General features: G+C 40.9%; 1 protein-coding gene across 1 annotated transcript; it reads right to left on the reverse strand.

Moving 5' to 3' along the window:
* Positions 1–9,887: 9,887 nt before the first annotated feature.
* Positions 9,888–23,287, reverse strand: fmr1 (fragile X messenger ribonucleoprotein 1). Its single transcript, XM_058397178.1, has 15 exons — positions 22,932–23,287; positions 21,713–21,765; positions 21,322–21,415; positions 21,158–21,229; positions 20,912–21,060; positions 20,417–20,510; positions 20,195–20,311; positions 17,462–17,632; positions 17,303–17,381; positions 16,520–16,632; positions 16,275–16,361; positions 15,848–16,043; positions 14,330–14,521; positions 13,699–13,769; positions 9,888–13,374 (listed from the first exon to the last, which is right to left on the reverse strand). Exons 1-15 carry the CDS (start codon positions 22,980–22,982, stop codon positions 13,207–13,209), a joined length of 1,707 nt encoding a protein of 568 aa, XP_058253161.1. The 5' UTR covers positions 22,983–23,287; the 3' UTR covers positions 9,888–13,206.
* Positions 23,288–23,817: the final 530 nt, after the last annotated feature.

Raw genomic sequence — 23,817 nt, forward strand, 5'->3', positions numbered from 1 at the left:
TCCACAAGGTTTAGGAGTGTGTTTATGGGAATTTTTGACCATTCTTCCAGAAGCGCATTTGTGACGTCACACACTGATGTTGGACGAGAAGGCCTGGCTCTCAGTCTCCGCTCTAATTCATCCCAAAGGTGTTCTATCGGGTTGAGGTCAGGACTCTGTGCAGGCCAGTCAAGTTCATCCGCACCAGACTCTGTCATCCATGTCTTTATGGACCTTGCTTTGTACACTGGTGCACAGTCATGTTGGAAGAGGAAGGGGCCAGCTCCAAACTGTTCCCACAAAGTTGGGAGCATGGAATTGTCCAAAATGTGTTGGTATGCTGAAGCATTCAGAGTTCCTTTCACTGGAACTAAGGGGCCAAGCCCAGCTCCTGAAAAACAACCCCACACCATAATCCCCCCTCCACCAAACTTTACACTTGGCACAATGCAGTCAGACAAGTACCGTTCTCCTGGCAACCGCCAAACCCAGACTCGTCCATCAGATTGCCAGATGGAGAAGCGTGATTCTTCACTCCAGAGAACGCGTCTCCACTGCTCTAGAGTCCAGTGGCGGCGTGCTTTACACCACTGCATCCGACGCTTTGCATTGCACTTGGTGATGTATGGCTTGGATGCAGCTGCTCGGCCATGGAAACCCATTCCATGAAGCTCTCTGCGCACTGTTCTTGAGCTAATCTCAAGGCCACATGAAGTTTGGAGGTCTGTAGTGATTGACTCTGCAGAAAGTTGGCGACTTCTTCGCACTATGTGCCTCAGCATCCGCTGACCCCGCTCCGTCAGTTTACGTGGCCTACCACTTCGTGGCTGAGTTGCTGTCGTTCCCAAACACTTCCACGTTCTTATAATACAGCTGACAGTTGACTGTGGAATATTTAGGAGCGAGGAAATTTCACGACTGGATTTGTTGCACAGGTGGCATCCTATCACAGTTCCACGCTGGAATTCACTGAGCTCCTGAGAGCGACCCATTCTTTCACAAATGTTTGTAAAAACAGTCTGCATGCCTAGGTGCTTGATTTTATACACCTGTGGCCATGGAAGTGATTGGAACACCTGATTCTGATTATTTGGATGGGTGAGCGAATACTTTTGGCAATATAGTGTATCAGCATGACATTTTCTATGATTCTCATTAAATCCTGTTTAAGGAACACCATCTTAAACAGCTTTAACATTCTGAGCTCATTTTCCCGTCTCTAAAGAGTAAAAGTTGAGTAAGTCACCCGAATGACATGTCGTTCACCTAAAGCGGAAAAAAAACAAAACCGCAGATTAAACCCGCGCCTCAAATGAATAACGGTGAAGCGGATAAAGAAAGCCGGCATTAAGTGGTAGTGTAGATGACCTGGTCAGAGAGAATTCTTTAGTGAGAAGTCGTGTCCGGACTGCGGGAAGTGTTTCAGAGAGAGAGAGAGAGAGAGAGAGAGAGAGAGAGAAGAAGGAGATCGATCACAGTGGAGAGGGCAGAGGAAGTTTAACGGCCAATCAACAGCTGCCCTGTCGCTCACAACAAACAGCCACAAAGGGTCAAAAGATCAGCCGGAAACCGTGACGCACAAACCTCACGTCGCTCTCGTGAGTTAATTGACCATACACGCAAAAACACACGTATCCCAAATATTTCCGATATGCTAATTTGTGCAGAGATGCTACACAAATACCGTATGTCGTCTAGCTATTTGTTAAAAAATAACATGGTTAGAGTTACACTTTATCAGGTGTTTTGTTCATGACTTCATTGTCAAGCTGTTTGTCCAGGGCTGGGTCATACTGGAATCTGGAGCGTTTCCCCTGAACACTGTGAAATAATGACCAAAACAATATGGACATGTTTTAGATTTATCATGTATGCCTTCTTTTTTCCCCCTCTTCTACTTATTAGGAACAATCTAGATGATTTTTCCTATTAGTACATCCATCGGGATCTGAGGACATGCAGTTAAAGGTGTAGTAAGTAATTTGAAGGCTATTTTTTAAATCTAATTCAAACACATTTCAATATTCCTTCAAAAGCCAATTATTAATTAATAGTAAGTACTAACAAATAAAGCACACAACTGCCATGTTTCCTTTAAAGCCGTTAAGACCTCTATCAGGATCGAAGCAAAAAACCTGCAGTTAAAGTTGTAGTAAGTGATTTTGAGAGTTAGCTAAAGCTAGTTGCTTTAAAATGCTTTATTCAAACTAATATAGCTAATAATTTCAGTGCTCACTTTAAAGTCATTAGGACTTCCATCAGAATCGAAGCGAAGAACCTGCAGTTAAAGGTGGAGTAAGTAGGTGCGTTTACATGGACACTTTTTAATCAGATCGGACTGAATTCAATCAGATTGACGAATCCGATCGCAGCGTTTACATGAACGCGGTATAAAGTAATCAGATTGTTATGCGCGTTTACATGACACATGATTAGAATCGAATTAGATCTTTTGACATGTGCACAGTCCACGAAAACATTCGTATGTCATACGTCATTCGTATCAACATCCGTATGTCATACGTATGTTTACATGTCCTCTCGATCGGACTAAAAATGGTTTAAACCACCCCTTACCATCCGATTGAAATTTTAATCGGATGTGGCAAATTCCATCCGATTGACGTGTTTACATGACACTTTTTTAATCTGATTGTGCTTCTAGTCCTGTTACCATCGGATTACAAGTGTCCACGTAAACACACCTAGTGATTTTGGTAGTTAGTTAAAGCTTGTTGTTTTGAAATGCAATATTCCAACAAACTAAAATAGCTGATATTCTTACAGTTAAAGGAGTAATAGGTGGTTTTAAAAGTTGTCGAAAAAGTACGTCAGTGTTCCCTTTACGTCCATTAAAACTCCTATCAGAATCTAAAAAGTTGCAGTTAAAGGTGTAGTAAGTGATTTTCGTAATTAGCTATAGCTGTTTTAAAAAGTTCTAACAAATAGTGCATACACCTGCAGTGTTTTTCCTCTAAAAAACCATTAGGACTTCCGTCAGAATCTAAGAACTTGCAGTTAAAGGTGTCGTAAATGATTCTGATAGTTACCTAAGGCTAGTTGTTTTAAATGTAATATTCGTACAAAAGGTTGAATCTTAGTCAGCTCGCTAGTTCAGTAATCATGGACCTTATCAGGAAGGCGGCAATATTAAGGCCTCTCTCTCTCTCTCTCTCTCTCTCTCTCTCTCTCTCAATCCTTCCAGGGCTCCCGGAAAAAGAGGGAATCGAAACTTGAAAAAAACAACAACAGATAAACTCTGAGCCAACTTTGTCTGTAACACCGAAGGCAGTGGTGACTCAAGTGGTTAAGGTTCTGGGTCAGAGTTCAGGCCCCAGCAATGTCAAGCTGCCACTGCTGGGCCCTTGAGTAAGACCCCTAACCCTCTCTGCTCCAGTGGTGCTGTACCATGGCTGGCCCTGCGCTCTGACCTCAACCTCCAAAGCTTGGATATACAAAGAAAAGAATTTCACTGGGCTTTAAAGTAATGTGTGGCCAAAATAAAGGCTTTATCTTCTTCAAAAAAATAACTGTAATTACTTGTGATTACTTATGTTATAGATTTTTAATTTTGACTTTCTGTATAAGGTTTGTTTGAGTCTTGATGAGATTGAGATGCACCCAAATAACCCAAATATAGTGTTCGAACACTGGCCTTTTCTTTGATAGCCACACCCCTAAAACACATAATAGAATGTTTGTATGCTAGCACTGAACTAAAAAAATGTGTGTGAAATACTACGTTCTTTCTAGAACACTTGTTTATTCTACAATTTGACTATTAATTGCCGGCTCTGATCTGAAGTAGCAGAAATAATATTGCATGCGCCATCGTTCCCTACATTCTACTGCTTTGTAGGGGCCTTTTGTATTTTTTCCACCCGAATGACTGATGCCTCGCCTGTCATGCTGATAGCAGCGGGGCGAGATCCACAGATGTAAATCACTCACTCCGTGTCACATCTCCATGTAGATAAAAGCTGCGTTCGCCGTCATTGTTCCACCTTCAAAGCGATAAAGCTATCGGCTCGCTCAGACTTCACCCGACGCACCGTCTCATTAAGAGGAGGAGACTTCATACTCATCAAAATGCATTAGGAGACAAGCATCTGACATGCCATTGAAAAAAATAAATAAATAAAAGGGCCCAGATTGAATTGGGAACAACACCGGCCATGCGTTCTGGGAGTTTTTTTATGCCCTAATGACTCCGATCGTTCTTTATTTGCCTGGGAAAGCACAAAAAAAATCAATAATTTAATTTCACTTTTGAATTAAGTGAACTAACAGAGGTTAGCCTCGCCGCTTTTTAGACATTAATTCTTCCTGTCTCATCCATCTGGATTAGCTTTCATTAAAGACAGAATGAGTGGCCGCTACACGCTGTGTGTCATCTCCAAATGTGACGCAGCCAGGCAGGTAACATGGTCTGAGTAACGCTAATTAATACCACGCCACACATATAATGAGCCTTTCCTATGTTCATTTATTGTGATTTATAGTTAAAAACAAGTATTAAAGATCTCTAGGATCTTGGCGAGTTGTAGGCTGCTCCCTTTCCAGGGCTGCATAAATCATTTTTTTAGTGGAGGTACGTGATATTGACACATACTCAAGGCTATTAGGTCGGCTCTGTATGACTGCAGCTTAATGCAGATTGAAGTACAAGCTCTCTAGCTGCTGGTCTGAGATACAGTAGCTCATGCTGGACAAAATGAAACCTCTTGATTTCTGCAAGTTTGAACGGCGCAGTTTGGAATAATCATTTCTTGAAATAGTCGGGATCTTTCATTTTTAGTAATAGATTTATTCTGGGCAGGCTTGCAGTGGATTTTAGCCAGGGTGCAAGGCAGGAGAATGAACTTTATCTGATGTAAATTTTTAAAAAAATTGTATTACTACTTTCATGTGAAAGGGCAAAAACCCTAGTGAGGAAATGACCATTTATGGTTGCTATAACGTAAGTGTTAACAGGACTATAAGGAACAATAAACGTAACTATTCTTTTGGCTCATTGGTCTGCATATTTAATTTGACACAAGTTTTATGATGGATGTCCTTTCTGATGTCCCCAGTTTCTCCAGGCTTGGGAATGGCACTGGTTGGCCTGAGAATCAAACCCATGGTGGTTGAAGACCAAAGCCTAACCACTAGTCCTACAGGTACCCAAACACACCTATAAGTAGTTTTTGGCAATTATTGGCAAATTACTGTTGAGAAGAATACAGAACTTTATGAAATAGATATTTAAAATAACAGCCACATTGGGGCTTCTAAAAGTACCTCTGTTTCATCCCAACACCCCGTCCTTGATTACTTTCCAGTTACATCATGCCACCCAGTGTTTTATTCCATTCTTATTCTTAAACAAACCAAACTAAGCAGAGTGGTTTTAATGGGCGAAGTGGAAGGAAATGTCATGGTGTCAGTCCTCAAAGGTTCCTAGCTTCCTAAAGGGGTGAAGGGTTTTCTCAAAGTATTTAGATATAGATTAACTCTTTAGACTGTGGGGTGAATGAGAAAGATTACCAGAGTAACCACCAGAGGTATTATGGGTATGAATGAAATGAGTATGAGGAAGTGAGGAAATGAAAGGGGTGGGTCGTCTGTTTGTGGTACTCCATATGATCCTAAGAGTTATGTGATTTACTCATGCATTGAAGCATCTGAATCACACAAATGAACCTGTTTCACTGCGACATAATGATTACTTTGGCCGCACCGTAAACATAGCTGAAAGCTCAGCCAGTCAGTCAGTCACTTGAGCAGGAGTGAGCTGTAATGAACATAGCTCATGTGTCATTGTATGCTAATTAAATAGTACTCCAGGCACAGTTTTAAGTGTTGCCATTAATTTCACATGCATTCCTTAATGACCGCACAGGAGGGGAGCGAATGGAGACAGGGTTCATAAGTATTGCTTCAAATGAGCCACATAAGTACACTTCATGACAGAATAGTGGAAAAGAAACATTGTGTTTGCTTCAGATTATTAGAGGTAGAGAGAAAGAAAAAAAAAAATCTAGGTCAGCTTATCCGACGTGTCCGGTCGATGGTGGGTGAAATTCTAAGGCGACGGAGTGGAGAGAGTTTTGTTTTTCGGATAATTGGCCTATTCCACCTGCAGGAAGTCCAGGAGGGATGGATTTGTGTCAGAGCTAGTGAAAATCCAATGACGGGACATGCTGAGTTGTGTTCTGCTGAGACGTAGAAGAAGCAGAAACTTGATCGATCGCTACAAAGCAAATGCAGCTCAATCAATGGGTTTAATCCTGATCCTTTAGTAAGCGGCGGATTGGATATGGCATGCGGTGTTGTATGTTACTCCTATATGTTTAAACGTGTATGTGGTTGGTTTATATAAACACACTGGTCAGAGGAACATCGGTGTCCTTACTCATGCATGCAATTATACCATCAGGCAGATATACCACGTGGCAAGAGATAAAACAATAATGTAAGGGAAAAGTGCAATTTCACTCACATGACTGGTCATTGGGCAGCTCTGAGTATTTCAGAAGGTGTGAAAAACAACACAGTTCTGTGGCAGGAAACACCTCTGGTTGAAGCTGATAGGAAGGAAACTGACAATTACTCTTTTACAACCCTGGTGAGCAGAAAAGCATCTCAGAACCGGGGAAATCTTGAGGCAGATGGACTCCAACAGCAAAAGGTCACATCAGGTTTTATTTCTGTCAGCGAAGAACAGGAATCCGAGGCGCAGCGAAACTGGACTGTTGAAGATCGCTGTTGTTTGCGAAGACGAAGAAGACTTTATTTTGTCACATACACATTACAGCAGAGGGAAATTCTTTTCTTCACATATCCCAACTTGCTAGGAAGCTGATAGGCCAGAGCACAAGCAGAGCAGACAAGCTTAAGGGCCTAACAGCAGCAGCTTGGCGGTGTTGGGGCTTGATCTTCCAGCCTTCTTATCAGTAACCCAGAGCCTTAAGCGTTGAGCCACCGCTGCCCTGAAACCCAAGCAACCTTCAAAACTCCAAAAGCCATTAATGGAATATGTACTGAACTATTTTGAACATGTGAACTCCAGCCTCAACAAAAACTTTACGGTTCTACTAAGTGGATGGAGTTGGATGGGATTAAAAAAAACAAAACACCAAGCCGACTGTTAAATACTGTGGACAAGTTCAAGATCAAGACCTTTTTTCTGCAACAGATGTTCATTGAGAGGACAATACTAAACTTCTGGCATTAATACAATACAAGGAATTATTTATTAAACTGGATATCAACAAACGTTTGTTGTTGTTTTTTTTTTTTTGCAATAGAGTTTACCCAAAAAAAGTGGCAATCAGGAATATCCTGGGCCCTCACCAGCCACTTTTGTCTCTCTATAAGAATAAATTAATTGAAAAACAAACAAACAAAATAAACACTCAACCATGCCCCGACACCTCTCCACCAGACAAAACACAAATAAAAAACTCAACCATGCCCCGACACCTCTCCACCAGACAAAACACAAACAAAAAACTCGACCATGCCCCCACTCCTCTCCACCAGACAAAACACAAACAAAAAACTCGACCATGCCCCCACTCCTCTCCACCAGACAAAACACAAACAAAAAACTCGACCATGCCCCCACTCCTCTCCACCAGACAAAACACAAACAAAAAACTCGACCATGCCCCCACTCCTCTCCACCAGACAAAACACAAACAAAAAACTCGACCATGCCCCCACTCCTCTCCACCAGACAAAACACAAACAAAAAACTCGACCATGCCCCCACTCCTCTCCACCAGACAAAACACAAATAAAAAACTCGACCATGCCCCCACTCCTCTCCACCAGACAAAAACACAAATAAATAAAACAAAACACTCAACCATGCCCCCACTCCTCTCCACCAGACAAAACACAAACAAAAAACTCGACCATGCCCCCACTCCTCTCCACCAGACAAAACACAAATAAAAAACTCAACCATGCCCTGACTCCTCTCCACCAGACAAAACACAAACAAAAAACTCGACCATGCCCCCACTCCTCTCCACCAGACAAAACACAAACAAAAAACTCGACCATGCCCCCACTCCTCTCCACCAGACAAAACACAAACAAAAAACTCGACCATGCCCCCACTCCTCTCCACCAGACAAAACACAAATAAATAAAACAAAACACTCAACCATGCCCCCACTCCTCTCCACCAGACAAAACACAAACAAAAAACTCGACCATGCCCCCACTCCTCTCCACCAGACAAAACACAAATAAATAAAACAAAACACTCAACCATGCCCCCACTCCTCTCCACCAGACAAAACACAAACAAAAAACTCGACCATGCCCCCACTCCTCTCCACCAGACAAAACACAAACAAAAAACTCGACCATGCCCCCACTCCTCTCCACCAGACAAAACACAAATAAATAAAACAAAACACTCGACCATGCCCCCACTCCTCTCCACCAGACAAAACACAAATAAATAAAACAAAAAACTCAACCATGCCCCCACTCCTCTCCACCAGACAAAACACAAATAAAAAACTCAACCATGCCCCCACTCCTCTCCACCAGACAAAACACAAACAAAAAACTCGACCATGCCCCCACTCCTCTCCACCAGACAAAACACAAACAAAAAACTCGACCATGCCCCCACTCCTCTCCACCAGACAAAACACAAATAAATAAAACAAAACACTCGACCATGCCCCCACTCCTCTCCACCAGACAAAACACAAATAAATAAAACAAAAAACTCAACCATGCCCCCACTCCTCTCCACCAGACAAAACACAAATAAAAAACTCAACCATGCCCTGACTCCTCTCCACCAGACAAAACACAAATAAAAAACTCAACCATGCCCTGACTCCTCTCCACCAGACAAAACACAAACAAAAAAACTCGACCGTGCCCTGACTCCTCTTTACCAGACAAAACACAAACAAAAAAACTCGACCATGCCCTGACTCCTCTCCACCAGACAAAACACAAATAAATAAAACAAAACACTCAACCATGCTCCCACTCCTCTCCACCAGACAAAACACACAACCATGCCCCCACTCCTCTCCACCAGACAAAACACAAACAAAAAACTCGACCATGCCCTGACTCCTCTCCACCAGACAAAACACAAATAAATAAAACAAAACACTCAACCATGCTCCCACTCCTCTCCACCAGACAAAACACACAACCATGTCCCCACTCCTCTCCACCAGACAAAATACAAACAAAAAACTCGACCATGCCCTGACTCCTCTCCACCAGACAAAACACAAACAAAAAAAACCCCAACCATGCCCCCACTCCACCCCACCAGACAACACACAAACACTCAACCATGCCCTGACTCCTCTCCACAGACAAAAAATCCAACAAAAAAAACCCCACTCAAATATGCCTCCACTCCTCTCCACCAGACAAAACAAACAAAAAAGTTACCCTAAACCAGAAAACAAAAAGCTATCTGTCCTGAACACTTGCTCATGCTTTAAAATTGCTGATGTTTACAAACAGATGACCTGGGGACTCAGGATGATGGAAAAAATAATATACATCCCTGGAGAGAAAAAATGTTCATGTAAATTTATAAAATCAACCAAATCAGATTTAAGAATTCAACTTTGTTCACATTTCTGCAGTTATGTATTATAATTGTCAAATATCCACTATTTTCACATTTCACAGTAATTACATCTAGAACATAAATACATATTCATGTTTAGCATAAGCTGCTAACCAGAAAAAGGCACAGATGAATGGAGCCCTTTTAATGCCTTTCTTGCTGCAAGGGCGCCATCATGTGGTAACTCCACAGTAACTCCAGTTGGATCATTTCATCAGCTTTTCCTAACATATGGCACATAAAAGCCATAAATAACTCTTTATAAAAAAAAAAAAAAAAACCCACACACTTCAGATTTGCAGAGGAAGATCAACCTTTATTTATTGAAACTGCTTGCATACAAAATATATTGCACTATAACCAAACAATGTCAACATAAAACCCAGTCTGTCTTGCTATTTATGTACAAAGAAATTCTTACCCAAAGTGCAGTAACATACAAGGTCAGTCTACCTTGGTTCAGTATCTACAGTTTTTTTTTCCTGTCTGTTTAATTGTGTCTTTTTTTTTTTTCATTGAAATTTTTTCACAATAGCCTACAATATGAGCAAGAGATGATTTTTTTTTATTTATTTTTTTTTTTTTAATTTTTTGAAATTTTGGTGTATTTGTAAACTCATACACGGTCTGAAAAATAAATAACTAGGAAACAGTCTGTTTGGCAACATTAAGATTATTTTTTAAAAATTATTATTATTATTATTATTATTATTATCATCATTATCATTTGAAGCTTTGCATTAACAGACTGTCACAAATTGAGCCTTGTATGAGTTTTGCGTAAAGAGACTGAGAAGAAACTTCTTTTACGACCGGCATTCTCTGTTCGGAGTCCGGCGGAAGTGGGCAGGTTCCCTGTTTAACACACCTACTGCTCGTGTTGTTAATTATACTACTACTACGACTAATATATTAACCATTAATATGGACACTACTTGAACTACTCCTACTATTATTTATTATTATTATTAATATAACGTTAACATCACTACTACTACTACTACTAATAATAAATTGAGATGAATCAGTCATCATACAAAGAAAAAAAAAAAGTTTCTTAAACAGCTTTAATTTTTATTTATATTACATTGAATAGTAATAATATTATTACTATTTTTACAAATCAAATAATTAATATTGCCATGTACATACAAAAGGTGAATTACTAGCAGTAGTAGTAGTAGTAAGAACAATAATAATTGCTTTTAATTCTGAGACAGACAAAAGAAACCCCAAAAAACTAGTGTTTATCTTCAACAGCTAACTTTAAACTGTTCCGTAAGTGCATTAGAGAAGCGCTACAGTATCTAAACCTGCCAGTTATATAAGGATTAGATTGAGGTGTGCTAAATTACACAACTTTGCCAGGTTTGGTTCACAAATTTCAGTCACACTACAAAGCTTGTACACAGTTAAACTACTGACATGCCCAAACGAAGGCACTTTTTCTTAGCGCTGAGGCGGTGCCTTTAAGGCTAGAGCGTTTGTACTCGAGTATGTAGTTTAGGATTTATGTGTAAGTACAGAGTATGTACCTTTAAATGATTTTTAAAAAGGTACACGATGCTTATGCTTCCAGGTGAAACAAACACACTAAAAAGGTACAGTAGCCTTGATGGCACCGTGACCGAAGCGGAAAGAAAAAGTGACGTTCATTTCTGATGGCGAACGCCTGTATCGAGTGATGATCAGGTTTGTAGTAGGTGTGTTAAATAAGGGAAAACAGCAGACAAGTACTAGATATTTGGATCTTAATAGTTCCTTATCTTCATACCATCCAGATTCTTGTCTCGCTAAACCTTGCCCATTTGAGCCAGACAAGTTGTATTAACAGCTCACTTCTCATACAGAGCAATATTCGCGTGATGCTCACTGCTTTACAACTGACCATTAGTCTCACTTTGTTGCAAGATGTTAAGATTCAGGCAAAAAATTCAGGTTCAAGATTGTGGTTTAAGCTGCAACACGTAGGTCTGACTTAACGCCACGGGTAAAGATAGTTCTAGTAGGAAATAGCAGGTATAAATGAACTGTTACTGTTATAGCTGTACAGAGGGGAAAGAAGGACTACTAGGGGTTAGCGTCACAGTAGGTTTACGAAAAGAAAAAAAAAAAGAAATAAAGAAATGAAACAAACCTAAAAAGAAAAGGAGGGGGGGGGGGGGAGAAGAAGAAAAAAAAAAAAAGAGTCTGGGTGTAGAACACTCTTCTAAACCTCTAAACTTGTAAACTAAAAGGAAATGCACAAGCACGGATCAGGTAACACAGCTTTATATCAAACTCCATGTTACATCTCCTTCATCTTCCCTCCCTAAGCGAAAAGTACAGCAGAGTCAAAATGAGAAAGTTCGTGACGATGAGGGTGTACGCGCGACTCCGCCCGTTCCGTTACGGGCGCGCATCGTTAAATCCGAGTAGTTGCCGAGGAACACGAAACCTAAGTGCACGCTTGAGAAGGTTCGATCGTAACTTCAAAAATAACAGCGAGCGTGTCATGTACAATACGCTGTCACCGATAATGAAGCTTTTACAGCAATATCTGATATCAGTGCTTTTTACACCTGAACATGAACGTGGAGTAAACACACGAGGGGGGCGACAGGACGTGGCTTAGGATGAACTTCACCTACTCCCTGTAAGCATCGCTTTTAAAGTTTGGATGGTAGATACTAGGAAGCAAATTAAAAAAAGAAAAAGAAATGGTACAAAATTTTGACGACTAAAACGCAGCTAAAGATGGTTCGCTAAAAAGCTAACGCGTCTCGTTTAAATTAATCAAAAATACCTCACAAATGAAATACATCTATATAAATCGCATCGAGTGGTCGACTGCTTCGTCGCTCGGGACGAGCTCACCTTTACACGGTCCGAAAAGGGAACAAAAAAAAAAAAAGAAAAAGAAAAAGCAAAAAGATGGAGAGTTGCCCTTTAGATGTACCAAAAAACATCACATGTGAAGTACTGTACATGCACCATGGTTTATTTTCACTGACTGGCTAAGATTATGCAGAATCCATGTCGTCTTCCCTGATTTAGATATCCAAATTCAGAAACTATCCCACTAGTTAAAGGCACAGATCATCTAGGAGTATGTCTACTTGTCTATTTTTTTTATTTTTATTTTTAAGCAATGTGGCTGGAACCTCACATCATGAAGGGCTCTATAATAACCAGACACCAAACAGTAGGGGGGGGAGAAAAAAACAAAACAAAAATCTGCCACACAAGAGATGGCACACATATCTGAATCAAATCCTATGTCCCCCGATGTGAACAAAAATCAAAAAACACACACACTTTTTTTTTTTTTAATACACCCAGAGCTTTGTTAGTTGCCTAGAAAGTCGATTACAAAACTTTCGATTTAGAGACCGACACCTCTAATCAATGCAGACTACAAAATTCATAGACAGCAGAGATGTTTTTGTCTAGTTCCCCCTTAACAGTTACAAAATGTGCTTGATGTCATGTCTTTTGTTGTTGTTTTTTTTGTTTGTTTGTTTTCTTAAGCCCTACTGACCTGGTTCTCTTTGGCCTAATGTGTCTCTAATGAAAGAAGCTTCTGGAACGGTGGAGTTGTTTGGGAGATTAGACACGGGGAGGGGGATTTTCAATTACGACACGCCGTTCATGACGACCTGGCTGTCTTGCCCTTCCTGCTTCTCTTTCTTTATCCCTCGCTCCTTGACGCTCCTCTGTCGGGTGCCGGTAGAGTCGCCGCTGGGCCCCTGGGGGCCTCGGCTGGCGTGGACGCTCCTCTCGTTATTGCTGTCGACGCGAATCTGAAGAGATGAGTCAGGAGATATCATTTGGGATTAATTAGCAACGTTACAAAATGTATTTACTTTGGCATGTCCTTTTCTGTGCCTGCCTGTCCCAGTGAAAGACATCATTTCATTTAATCAGTGTCAAGTGAAAAGATCTAACCTTTTCCCTAAGGTTTAGATTTTAAAATAGAGGGAGATAAAGTCCAGAGGAAAAGCTGTGTAACTTTCTACCCATGAGAACACACTGACGAACACTGGTCCGATTCCACTGCACGGATACTACAATTCACTGTACTTTTTAAAAAATATATCTTTTTACAATTTATAGTAATTGGTAACCTGTAGTGAATCCTCCTGCAGCCTCGGCTTGGAGTTCCGGGGACGAGACTCACTCCAGTGCGCGTCCTCACCTGATTAAAGACGATATCAAGTTAATACAGCACACATACACCGACCAGGCATAACAATATGACCACTTGTCTAATATTGTGTTGGTCCCCCTTTTGCTGCCAAAACAGCCCTGACCCATTATGTTCTGTGTATTCTAACATCTTTCAATCAGAACCAGCATTAACTTCTTCAGCAATTTAAGCAACAGTAGCTCGTCTGTTGGATCGGGTCACATGGACCAGCCTTCACTCCCCACGCGCAATCAATCAGCCTTGGCCGTCCATGACCCTGTCGCCAGTTCTCCACTGTTCCTTCCTTGGAATACTTCTGATAGATACTGACCACTGCAGACCGGGAACACCCCACAAGAGCTGCAGTTTTGGAGATGCTCTGATCCAGTGGTCTAGCCATTATAATGGCAAATTGTCATATTATAAGGAATAATCAACATCCTCATTGAAAGAGTGACTTAAATCACTGATAACAGAGGATAGATAGATATATCTGGTATTGGAAATACATGTGCGATGCTAAAGTAAATCTGAGATAATAGAGGCGTTCTTGAAATGTAAGTAAATACCTTTGTATCCTCCTCCTCCTCTTCCTCGCCCCCCTCGGCCCCGGCCTCCACCGCCACCCCTCTTTCGCCCGTCTGGGACTCGTTTGGGGTAACCCATAGACTCTTCATCGGTGGGAGCCAGAGACCAGTCACTCAGCTCGTCTCTGTGGTCTGATTCAGTCTCGGATGCGTTGGACGCTTCAGAATTGGTGCCTTGAGAAAAAATAGAAAATAAAGAAGGGATCATAATATGAAGGACGGCTTTAACTGTCTACACCAGATTAGCTTTTCTGAAGAAAGACCTCATTCATACGAAATGCTAAGCAACTAAACATCATCATGAATGTTAATCATTAAAAGAAGCACTAGGGGCTTATTATCTGAATATTTTATGGCAAAGAAACCAATTAAAGGCAGCGTAAAAATGTCATGCGACTAATTGATGTTAAAATGAATTTATGTTACTCAAGCTACAGTAGGTTTTATTCAGTGTAAGCATTTAAACCAACAATCCACTTAAAAACTAAAGGGATTAAAATGTAATGTTATGCGATTAATGGCTGTCAGAACTAATTTACAGTCAGAATATATTATTCTTTATGAACTCTTCGTTGGGGGAAGAATTAATGCGCATGCAGTGTCGTTAGCCTGTTAAAATACAAGGTCCAATCACACTCCAGTTAAACAAAAGAGAGAGGCCATAAGACACTGGGACGGATGAAAGCTTGGGAATGTTTCCTATATCCATATATACAGTAATCCCCTGCAATATCGCGGTTCATATATCGCGGTCCCGGTATATAGCAGATTATATTGGAACATAATGAATTTTTTTTGCGGATTTTCCCGGTATATCGCGGTATTCGCAAACCTTATAGTGAATTGTTTTTATGTTGAAATAAGGTATTTTATTAATATAAATATAAGTACTAATTGCAAAATGTATCCATTAATCAAAATAAAGTAAAATGTTAATAATATATCAAATCCTGTACAGCGTAGCGTTGTTTAGGAAAGCGCGGTGCGGGGATGCTGAAAATCAAAATACAGTACGGCTGGAGGAACGAGTCTGGCCAATCGGAATGCCCCATTCATTTAATCACTGGCTGTGTGCAGTTGGGGAAAGGGAAGCAGAATTTTCCAGCATCCCAGTTTTTCGTGTCACTGTCCCGAGTGTTTCGTTTTGTTCCGTGTACGCTGTATTTTTACGCTTTTTCTGCAAGCCCTATTATGTCGCCCAAACGCTCTGCACCTTCTAAGACTTCTGGCAAGGAACATACATACATACAGTACTCACTATAAATGTGATATTTACCCCAAATCCATCTCGATATATGCTTGCAAATGTTTTGTGTGTGTGTTTAAAGAGTGTGGGAGGATCATTTACGGCTTAAACAATAAAAAAAAAAAAAACAGCTTACGGGATTACTGTACTCCATATTTGTTCATGAGGATAGAAATTTTTACATCTCTGTGTCTTTTCTGTAAAGGAGCATCTTTAAAAACTGCAGTTTTTAGAATCGCAAAATGCAAAACTACCTGATGCAAACGTAGGCCCTCGTCTTCCTCGCCCTCCACGGCCGAACGGTTTGCCCCCTCGGGAATGTCCCATGCCGTTATCAGAGCTGAACGGTTTTTCCTTCTCGGGTCGGCCTGATGGAGCTCTGGGGCCTCCGCCGATTTGTCGTAGCTGCTCGTCGATCTGCAGCCTCTCCATCCGCAACTGATCCACCTCCTGAATACAAAAATGATCTTCCTACTACAATAAACTTAAATGTACATGTTGGGTCATTTAAGTCAGAACATTGCTTGGTCAGCATGGTCACTACGCAGGTACACAGATTAACCAATACATATGCTGTTCAACTGGATCGAGAACTAGTTCTAGTGTCATGCTAAAGCTCTGTTTACTGTCAATAAAGCGAGTTAATGAGGGGAAAAAACACGTAAAGAGAGGAAGGCTTACTTTGAGATAGTTGAGATGGTAGTCGAGCAGGAGGCGTGCGTTTGAGATGCTTTCTTTTGTCCCGACGAACACGAACGGCACCATGCCCTTTAGTCAGAGTGAGTTACATAAACAGAGAAATGGGGGGGGGGGGGATGATGAATCACAAAGCCAAGCAACTCCATTGTTTCATTTCACATCAGTAGAGGCCAGCGTCCTTCCATTTCTGATTCATACTGCCTGTGTGCCATAAAACACGTACTGACCTCTTCCAACGGAGATGATTTCTTCTCGTTTTCCGGTTCCACTCTCACTCGGACCACTCCGGATTTATCCACGACTTCCTGAATCAGCTTCCCGCTCTTCCCAATGACTTTTCCTAGTGGGGGAACAAAAAGATACGGTACATAAGCCGACTAAATGACGGATTAGAGAGAAAACAGAAGGTAACAACGATTTCCCCTTACAAGATACAGCACTTTTTGATCATCCCTCTGCTATCTGACCATCTAATCAAAAAATATTACACCAAACTTTCCTGTGCTTTACTGATGATCTTAACTAATGAACACAGTCAGTTACACACAGAGTTTATACTGAACGTTGGCATAAGACAAATTATTTCCTACAATCTAAAATTAATCACTATAACTTTTAGTGACGTTTTCTAAAAGCCATTTGGTAAAGTATGTCCATGTTTTTATTGCAAACAATAATTTCACCTCCATAGCAAGGACGTTACAAACTGCTCCTTTAAAGCAGCACAAATTCTTTAAAAGTGCAGAAACACTGAAATCAAATTTATCTGAGAATTAAATGGTTAAATCACAATGCCACAATAACAAAATAATTTTAGTCGATTGATAAAAAAATTCAATTTAATCAAGTATAATTTTAAGGAAAATAAAAGACTTGAGCAGCATTGTTCCACTTGAGGGGCGGAGCTTATTCCCAGACTAGAAATAATGTGTTTCAATGCAACACTGAAATCAAAGAAACATGTCTACTGCAAATGGTGTTTATTTATATATGGACAGTTTTGTCTTTACCTACTAAATTCCTAGGTACCCTAATAACATCCTCGGAAAACTCCAGGTAGCTCCTGGCTTTGCGCACGGCATCCTGGTCCTGAAATCACACACACTTTTCAAATTCTGCCCAGAGTTTCAGATTAAACAGGATCATGTGAAAGCAGGCTTGCAGTGTACCTCTCCGTAGATGTGAAAGGTGCACGTCTCCTCGTCCAGGTCGATGTTGGTGACTCCGGGAACTTTGCGGGCCTGTTGGATGTTGGCTCCGTGTGTACCGATGGCCAGACCCATCAGATCGTCGCGCACCACAAACTGCTCGTGGAACCTTGACGCTAACTGTCGAGAGCTCTGGAGAAAACCGAGGACAGGACCATGAGTTTTAAACTTGTATTGTTTTTTTCTTTCAATACCACCATTACCCTTGGGAAAAAAGTCCATGACTTCCTGTTTCTACATTCATCATCACGGGGAGGATAAGAAAGCGATGCCAAGCTATCTGGACGGTGTGACATCAGAAAACCCCCTTTCTCTTTTTTCTCTATCCTCAGATAAGAGTTTACTAGATGCTGCTAGAGCTGGAAACTAATCTGTGACTCTTCTCTAAAAGTCCTCAAACCCTTCCTCAAATCCAAGGCATCAATTATCAGCGAACTGCATCCAAATCCTCACAAAAATGCTTCAATGACCAGAGAGTCAAGCTTTGGACATGGCCCAGTTCCATCTTGATACCCTGACCTAAAACCTGCTGGAAGGAAAAAAAAAAAAAAAAAAAAAAACAGGAGACGAATCCTCTAGAGAGAAACTTGGAGAGGTTGTGTATTGAGGCATGGTTTTAAATTTCTTAATCTGCATTCTCATCAAGGATTATATGAGACAGAGTACTAAAACAAGATAATTGTGACATGTTTTGACAAGACCTTTTACTTACTTTAATTAATTATCAACAAAAGACATTTAAACCTTTTATTTTTTAAATGCATCTTTAGTAAGGGTTCCAATACTTATGGAGCTGCTCCAAGTTGAACAGCATGTGAACCCAAAAGCAGTTTAGACTTAATATATTAAAAATACAAGCCCCACAGAAGGAATCCAGAGCACCTTTTCATAAACTGAAATCTTTGTATGCCTGCCATTATTTTGGATGGCTGACTCGATCCTCTTCGGTATATATACACGATTCCAGTGTTGAACAAATGTCTGGAGAGATATTCTGGCATTCTTCAGAGACGATCTGTTTCAGCTGTTCTTTGCTGGAGGGGTTGTGTTGCTTGACCTTTCTCTTTAAAACACCCCGAAGGTGCTCTACTGGATTCGAGTCAGGCGACATACTTGGCCAGGTCGCAGTTTTCACGTTGTTTTTTTTCCCCCCTTCTTCTTCTTCTTTAAAAACTCTTGCATGATTTTGGCTCCTGTGCTTTGGATTGTTATCATGCTGGAATTTTTCATCTTCTGCCAAGCTTCTGGAGAATGGGAGTCATCTTGTCAGCCGGTATTTTGGTAGAACCACAGACATTCGTGCTACAATCTAAAAACATCATCTCCCCTAACACCTTTTGGACTTTGATGCATTATCCTCACACTCCCACCACCGTGCTTCACTGTCAGAACTAAACAAATCACTGTAGTAGTCCTGGCCAGGTTCACGTCAAACATGCTGGACCCCATCGGAGGCGAACAAATTTATTTGACCAAAGAATCTGCTCACAACACGCTCGTTTTCGTGTACTTTAGCTTGTGGTTTTGTGCCAGAGAGCTTTTACTCTTGGACGCCAGTCACAGGGATGGACGTTATGCTGTGTCCTTTCCACAGACTGAATAGATATGATCTGAATGAATGAATGATCACAGATACTTCGATTCCCTTCGATAACCCCTGTACAACAGCAAGATCTGATTTTTTTTTTTTTTATTTCCTCCTGCTGTTCTACTCCATGTGGAGCCATGATGAAGACATGCAGACAGACACAGCCCACAGGATCAAAACTAAGAAAGTTCAGAAGTCCTTTTATAACCATTTTCATGTGAATAGTAATTACATATACAAATAGTAATAGTAATGGAATTGTAAATCCCACATGGACTCAATATAGTTTTAGTGATATCCGACGTATCAAATTTGGGTCCTGTATTACGTTACATTATAATTCAGTCTATTATTCAAGTTATTGATCCTCTTAGAATTATTGAGAGGTGATAAAGTTTTTTTGAAGCATTAAATTGCATCTCGAACTGGACGTCCGTTACACAAAGTATACGCATTGCTACGCCCAATAAGCGTGTTTATTTAATATCAAGACACGCTGCATAAATACACTACACTCACTTTTTTCCACCTGTATGCAGACTTTTGCACTTGACTGGATTCTTTGCAGTTGCTTCTGGTCAGTAAGGGTCACCTGGATAAGAATTATGGTCCCTCACTGCATAGTTACTTTGAACAAAAAAAAATCTTTGTATCTTTGTATCCATCTTTAGCCTTGTTTGAGAGAATGAGAACATTCTGGTATTCTGGTATTTAGGTTAACGTGCAATTTAACTTAACAAATAACACTGCTTTACAGGAGTTGTCCAAAACACTTGTAGAGCAAATCTTTATTTGCTCTGATGCTGCTCTAACCCTGTGCTCCAGCGCGGAAGCCCGTCCTGCCTCGATTTAAACCGGAGTGCCGTTAAGCCGGGGTCTGGAATGCAACAGCTGTGCATCCGCACAACATATGAGATAGTGAAACCCTCTTGCTCTTGGTAAATATAGACACTGAAGTGCCACACAGCAGATTTGCAGGCCACAATCCCATCATTACGTTACACGCTCCACTCCCAAGCTGCAGAAACAGATTTAGCAGCTAGATTCTATTGCACTGTAGTCGATCGGGGCAGAAGGGACAGGGTAAGCGGAACTAGCGGCCGTACCTCCAGCTGCCTACTGGCCTCTTCGTTCCTTAGAATGAGGGCCATTTTAGTGCGCAGGCTCCTGAAGTGCATGTCCGTCAGCATGGTCGCACGTTTGGTGGTCACCTCGTTGACTGACTGGAATGCAACAAAAAGGACGTTAAGGTGGGGTGGGGGGATAAAGTATGGCGAGATATAATTGGGGAAAATGACTAAATGCTGATTCGATGCTTTTTGACTCACCAGGATGACCAGCTGCTTCTTATCTGAGTCATATGTGACGTGGAACGCACCCACGGCTTTTTTGAAATCTTTGTGAGCCGAGTCTTTTGCGCAGCTGTGGACGGTGAATAAGTGAATACACAACTTTCATTCATCTAAAATTAATCTACCACAAGTCCATAACTTTAAAAAAAAAGGAATTAAATTAGTTGAATCTTTATGCCACGAAAAGAAAATTTCATTCACGTGATAAAAAAAAGATAAAAAAAAAAAAAAAAAAGTAAAGCAAGAACGATTCCCTTGTTAAGGAACCTAATGGGCGGAGCTTAATTCCAGGCTAGAAATAATGCACACAGGATCATGAAACTTAAGTTATCGTGATGCACTACATGACAATATTAAAAATCTTCCTTCTCTGCAGGTTTCGTTCAAAATGACAGTTATAGAAACACAGATATTAGAAACAGCACCTTAAATCGATCAAATAAGCCTTTGTAAAAGTAACGGAGCACATACATCTGTCGCAGGTCCTCCGGAACGTCCAGTCGAATTTTCAGGAAGGAGTTCTTCGCGGAGCCTTTGTTTGGGTTCACGGGCCGCAGCCTCTCTAATGTGACGATCTCGTTGAGCGTGGCATCGCAGGCGGCATACTCTATGACGTAAAACTGTAAACAAAAAAAATAAAATAAATAAAAATAACAATTCAGCTTCCTTCCTGTGATTTATTTGAATTCTAAACCATGCAAAAAAAAACTTACTCACCTCCCCCTTTACCATGCGCACTTTGGCTAGCCACCAGCCGCACGGTTCCTTGTCGTTAGCCCTGGAGTACACCTTCGAACCAAATCAGGAGGGATGAGTTCATTCAAACGGGCAAAAATGTATGCTTGGCTTGCTTTGAGTAAATTGTTTTCCATAGCACGTACCTCAACTTCATCACTCTCGGTGATCTCTTTCTGAACCCCAGCAGGAGGAGGGAACCGCACGTCCTGAAAAGGGATCTGTCGCTCTGGCTGCCAACTGTAATATTGAATAATGAGGAAAAATACAAACATTCAGAGTCTTTATTAGAAATTCCAGAAAACAGGCAAAGCCTGTATCGGCATTCAAGTGCACAAATGCATTTCTGGCTAAAGGCCATGAGTCATGCAAATGAAATCAGGGTGTAAGGGTTTTATTGTCTATTAACACTGTAACTAAACACGTATTATCACAAGATATAATGTGGACTTTGTACATAATTAAGAAACTCAGTCAAGATCAATATATATATGTATATTATATTTATTGTGGAAGTGTTCATGAGATGAAACTCACTTGTTTTCAAACGTCACAGTGATCGTGTTCTCGTGCACGTCCTTCACGAAAGCCTGAGGATCGGAACAGTCAGATATCCATCAGCAATATTTTTTTTCCATATCAACATAGAAACGTAGTACAAAGCTGTGGAGAACACACTGTTCCTCAAAATGCTCTGACTTTTCACTCTGGACTCTTCTTACTTTAAATCAGGACGTTCTTTCCCCCCCCCAAAAAAAATCACCAACTTCTCAGTCGTTCTAGATCATTTTATCGCACCCCGAGCTGTCTGACCGGCTCTGTTCTAAGTACAAGGGGCAGAAGATGAGCAGCTTAATTTCCATCTTATTTCTGGTATCTTATAGACGACATGACGGTTATAGACATAGCAATGCTTTTTAATAATAATAATAATAATAAAAAATGAATACTGCATGCATCAAATGGAGAATCCTGTGTGCTTTAAAAAAAAAGCACTGGATATATCAATCAATCATCAGGAATGTCCAGTAAGGGTTATGCATGTACAGACAAGATTTATGGATAAACCATGAATTAAAAATAGCAATCACTTCTAGAGGCCCAGAACCAAAAAGAAATAAGGGAACTAAACAGTACCTATAATGGTCTGTAAGATGTTTTCATGTGAATGATATAGATGAAGATGATGACGAGGTGCAGTTTATAATAGCGTTATAAAGGCAGATGTGAAGTTCTGCTCAAGTTCACAAGTCAGGGGGTGGGATAGCAACACACACACACACACACACACACACACACACACACACCGAATCCGTGTGCTTGAAAGAAACAACAAACCCCAGAGTGTATTATCTGACCAGTTAAAGAGGAGTGTAATCTATAATCCAGCACGCACGAGCCTATTAAATATGATCCAGTGCTGCCGAACCAACAGGCCAGACTTTTTTCCACCGGAGGCCTGAACAGCATTGCGGATCCATTTTGTTTTTGTTATTTTTATGCTTAATAAGAAGTCAATACAGCTTCATGTTGAATTTAGGTTGCGTCTACGAATAAACATGACAGCGAAAGGCCTCTGTGTGTGAAGCTGCTAGAAGGGCGGCAGCTCAATCCCAAGCCCTGAACATGAACATCCAGGGCCTAGCGAGCCTATAGAGGCCCGTGTAGCGAATGCTAAAATGCTAACAGAATAAACACGGATCAATTCATAAACACGGAATGTAATAAAGAGAGCTTCAGAGAGAGGGGAACCCACCTTGTAGAAAGCTCCATTCGCGCCCCTCACTTCCACCGCCAGCTCCTCCATGACGCCGATTTAACACACTGTTACCACACACACACACACACACACACACACACACACACACACACACACAACACACACACACTAACACTACTCCGTTTGTCGCACTTCCTTCTGTGCTAATCACAACAGCCTTCTGCTGAAGTTTAACGTTGCTGTGCGTCGAGGTTTAGGCGAAAACGAAAACGAAACATATACAGAGCGGCGGCTAGCATTAGCATGGGGCGCAGCAGCTGCGCGTGAACGCGTTGATGTAAACACACACACACTCGCATATACACACACACACAGGAGAGGCTCCCCTTTTACCCGAGTCACGTGACCGAGTTGTGCGTCCTTACGCCTGGCTTCCCCGGATAATAATAATAATAATACTAATAGTAATAATAATAATACATTAAAAAAAAAAAAAAACGAGCTGAAAGCGTGCGGTGAAAAATTATTTAATTACAATATAATAATTGTTATTCTCCTGTAGCATTTCCATTATATTCCAAAATGATATTTAAATAAATAAATAAATAAAAACGTTTCATTTTAGAATTCTACTACATTGCACTACCCTACCAGGAATCCCACCGAAATTTCAACCAATTACAGAGGCGTCTAACTCCAAGAATCCCGCCTCCTTTGCTTTGATTGGTCCATTCCAAACATTAGCGTTTAACCGCACACTCTATTCTGTGTTATTATCCTATTAAAATTATACTGCATTTCGATGTCATTTCAGTCTTCCTCCTTTTCATCTGCATGTGCCGAGTTTTCATATTAAGTTTAATAATAAGTCTGAAGTGAAAATGGTATAGTTCGCCATTTCCGCCGATGACGTCACCAATCC

Source organism: Hemibagrus wyckioides, linkage group LG08, assembly GCF_019097595.1.
Source record: "Hemibagrus wyckioides isolate EC202008001 linkage group LG08, SWU_Hwy_1.0, whole genome shotgun sequence".
Taxonomy (NCBI): Eukaryota; Metazoa; Chordata; class Actinopteri; order Siluriformes; family Bagridae; genus Hemibagrus; species Hemibagrus wyckioides.

Bases quoted from the DNA above. Each gene is read 5' to 3' on its own strand.
- fmr1 (XM_058397178.1), bottom strand. From the start codon at position 22,982: ATGGAGGAGCTGGCGGTGGAAGTGAGGGGCGCGAATGGAGCTTTCTAC. The intron at 21,416-21,712 runs GTGAGTTTCATC...TCAATATTACAG, and splicing joins ACTGTGACGTTTGAAAACAA to TTGGCAGCCAGAGCGACAGA. The intron at 13,375-13,698 runs GTTACCAATTAC...TCATCTCTTCAG, and splicing joins TGCAGGAGGATTCACTACAG to ATTCGCGTCGACAGCAATAA.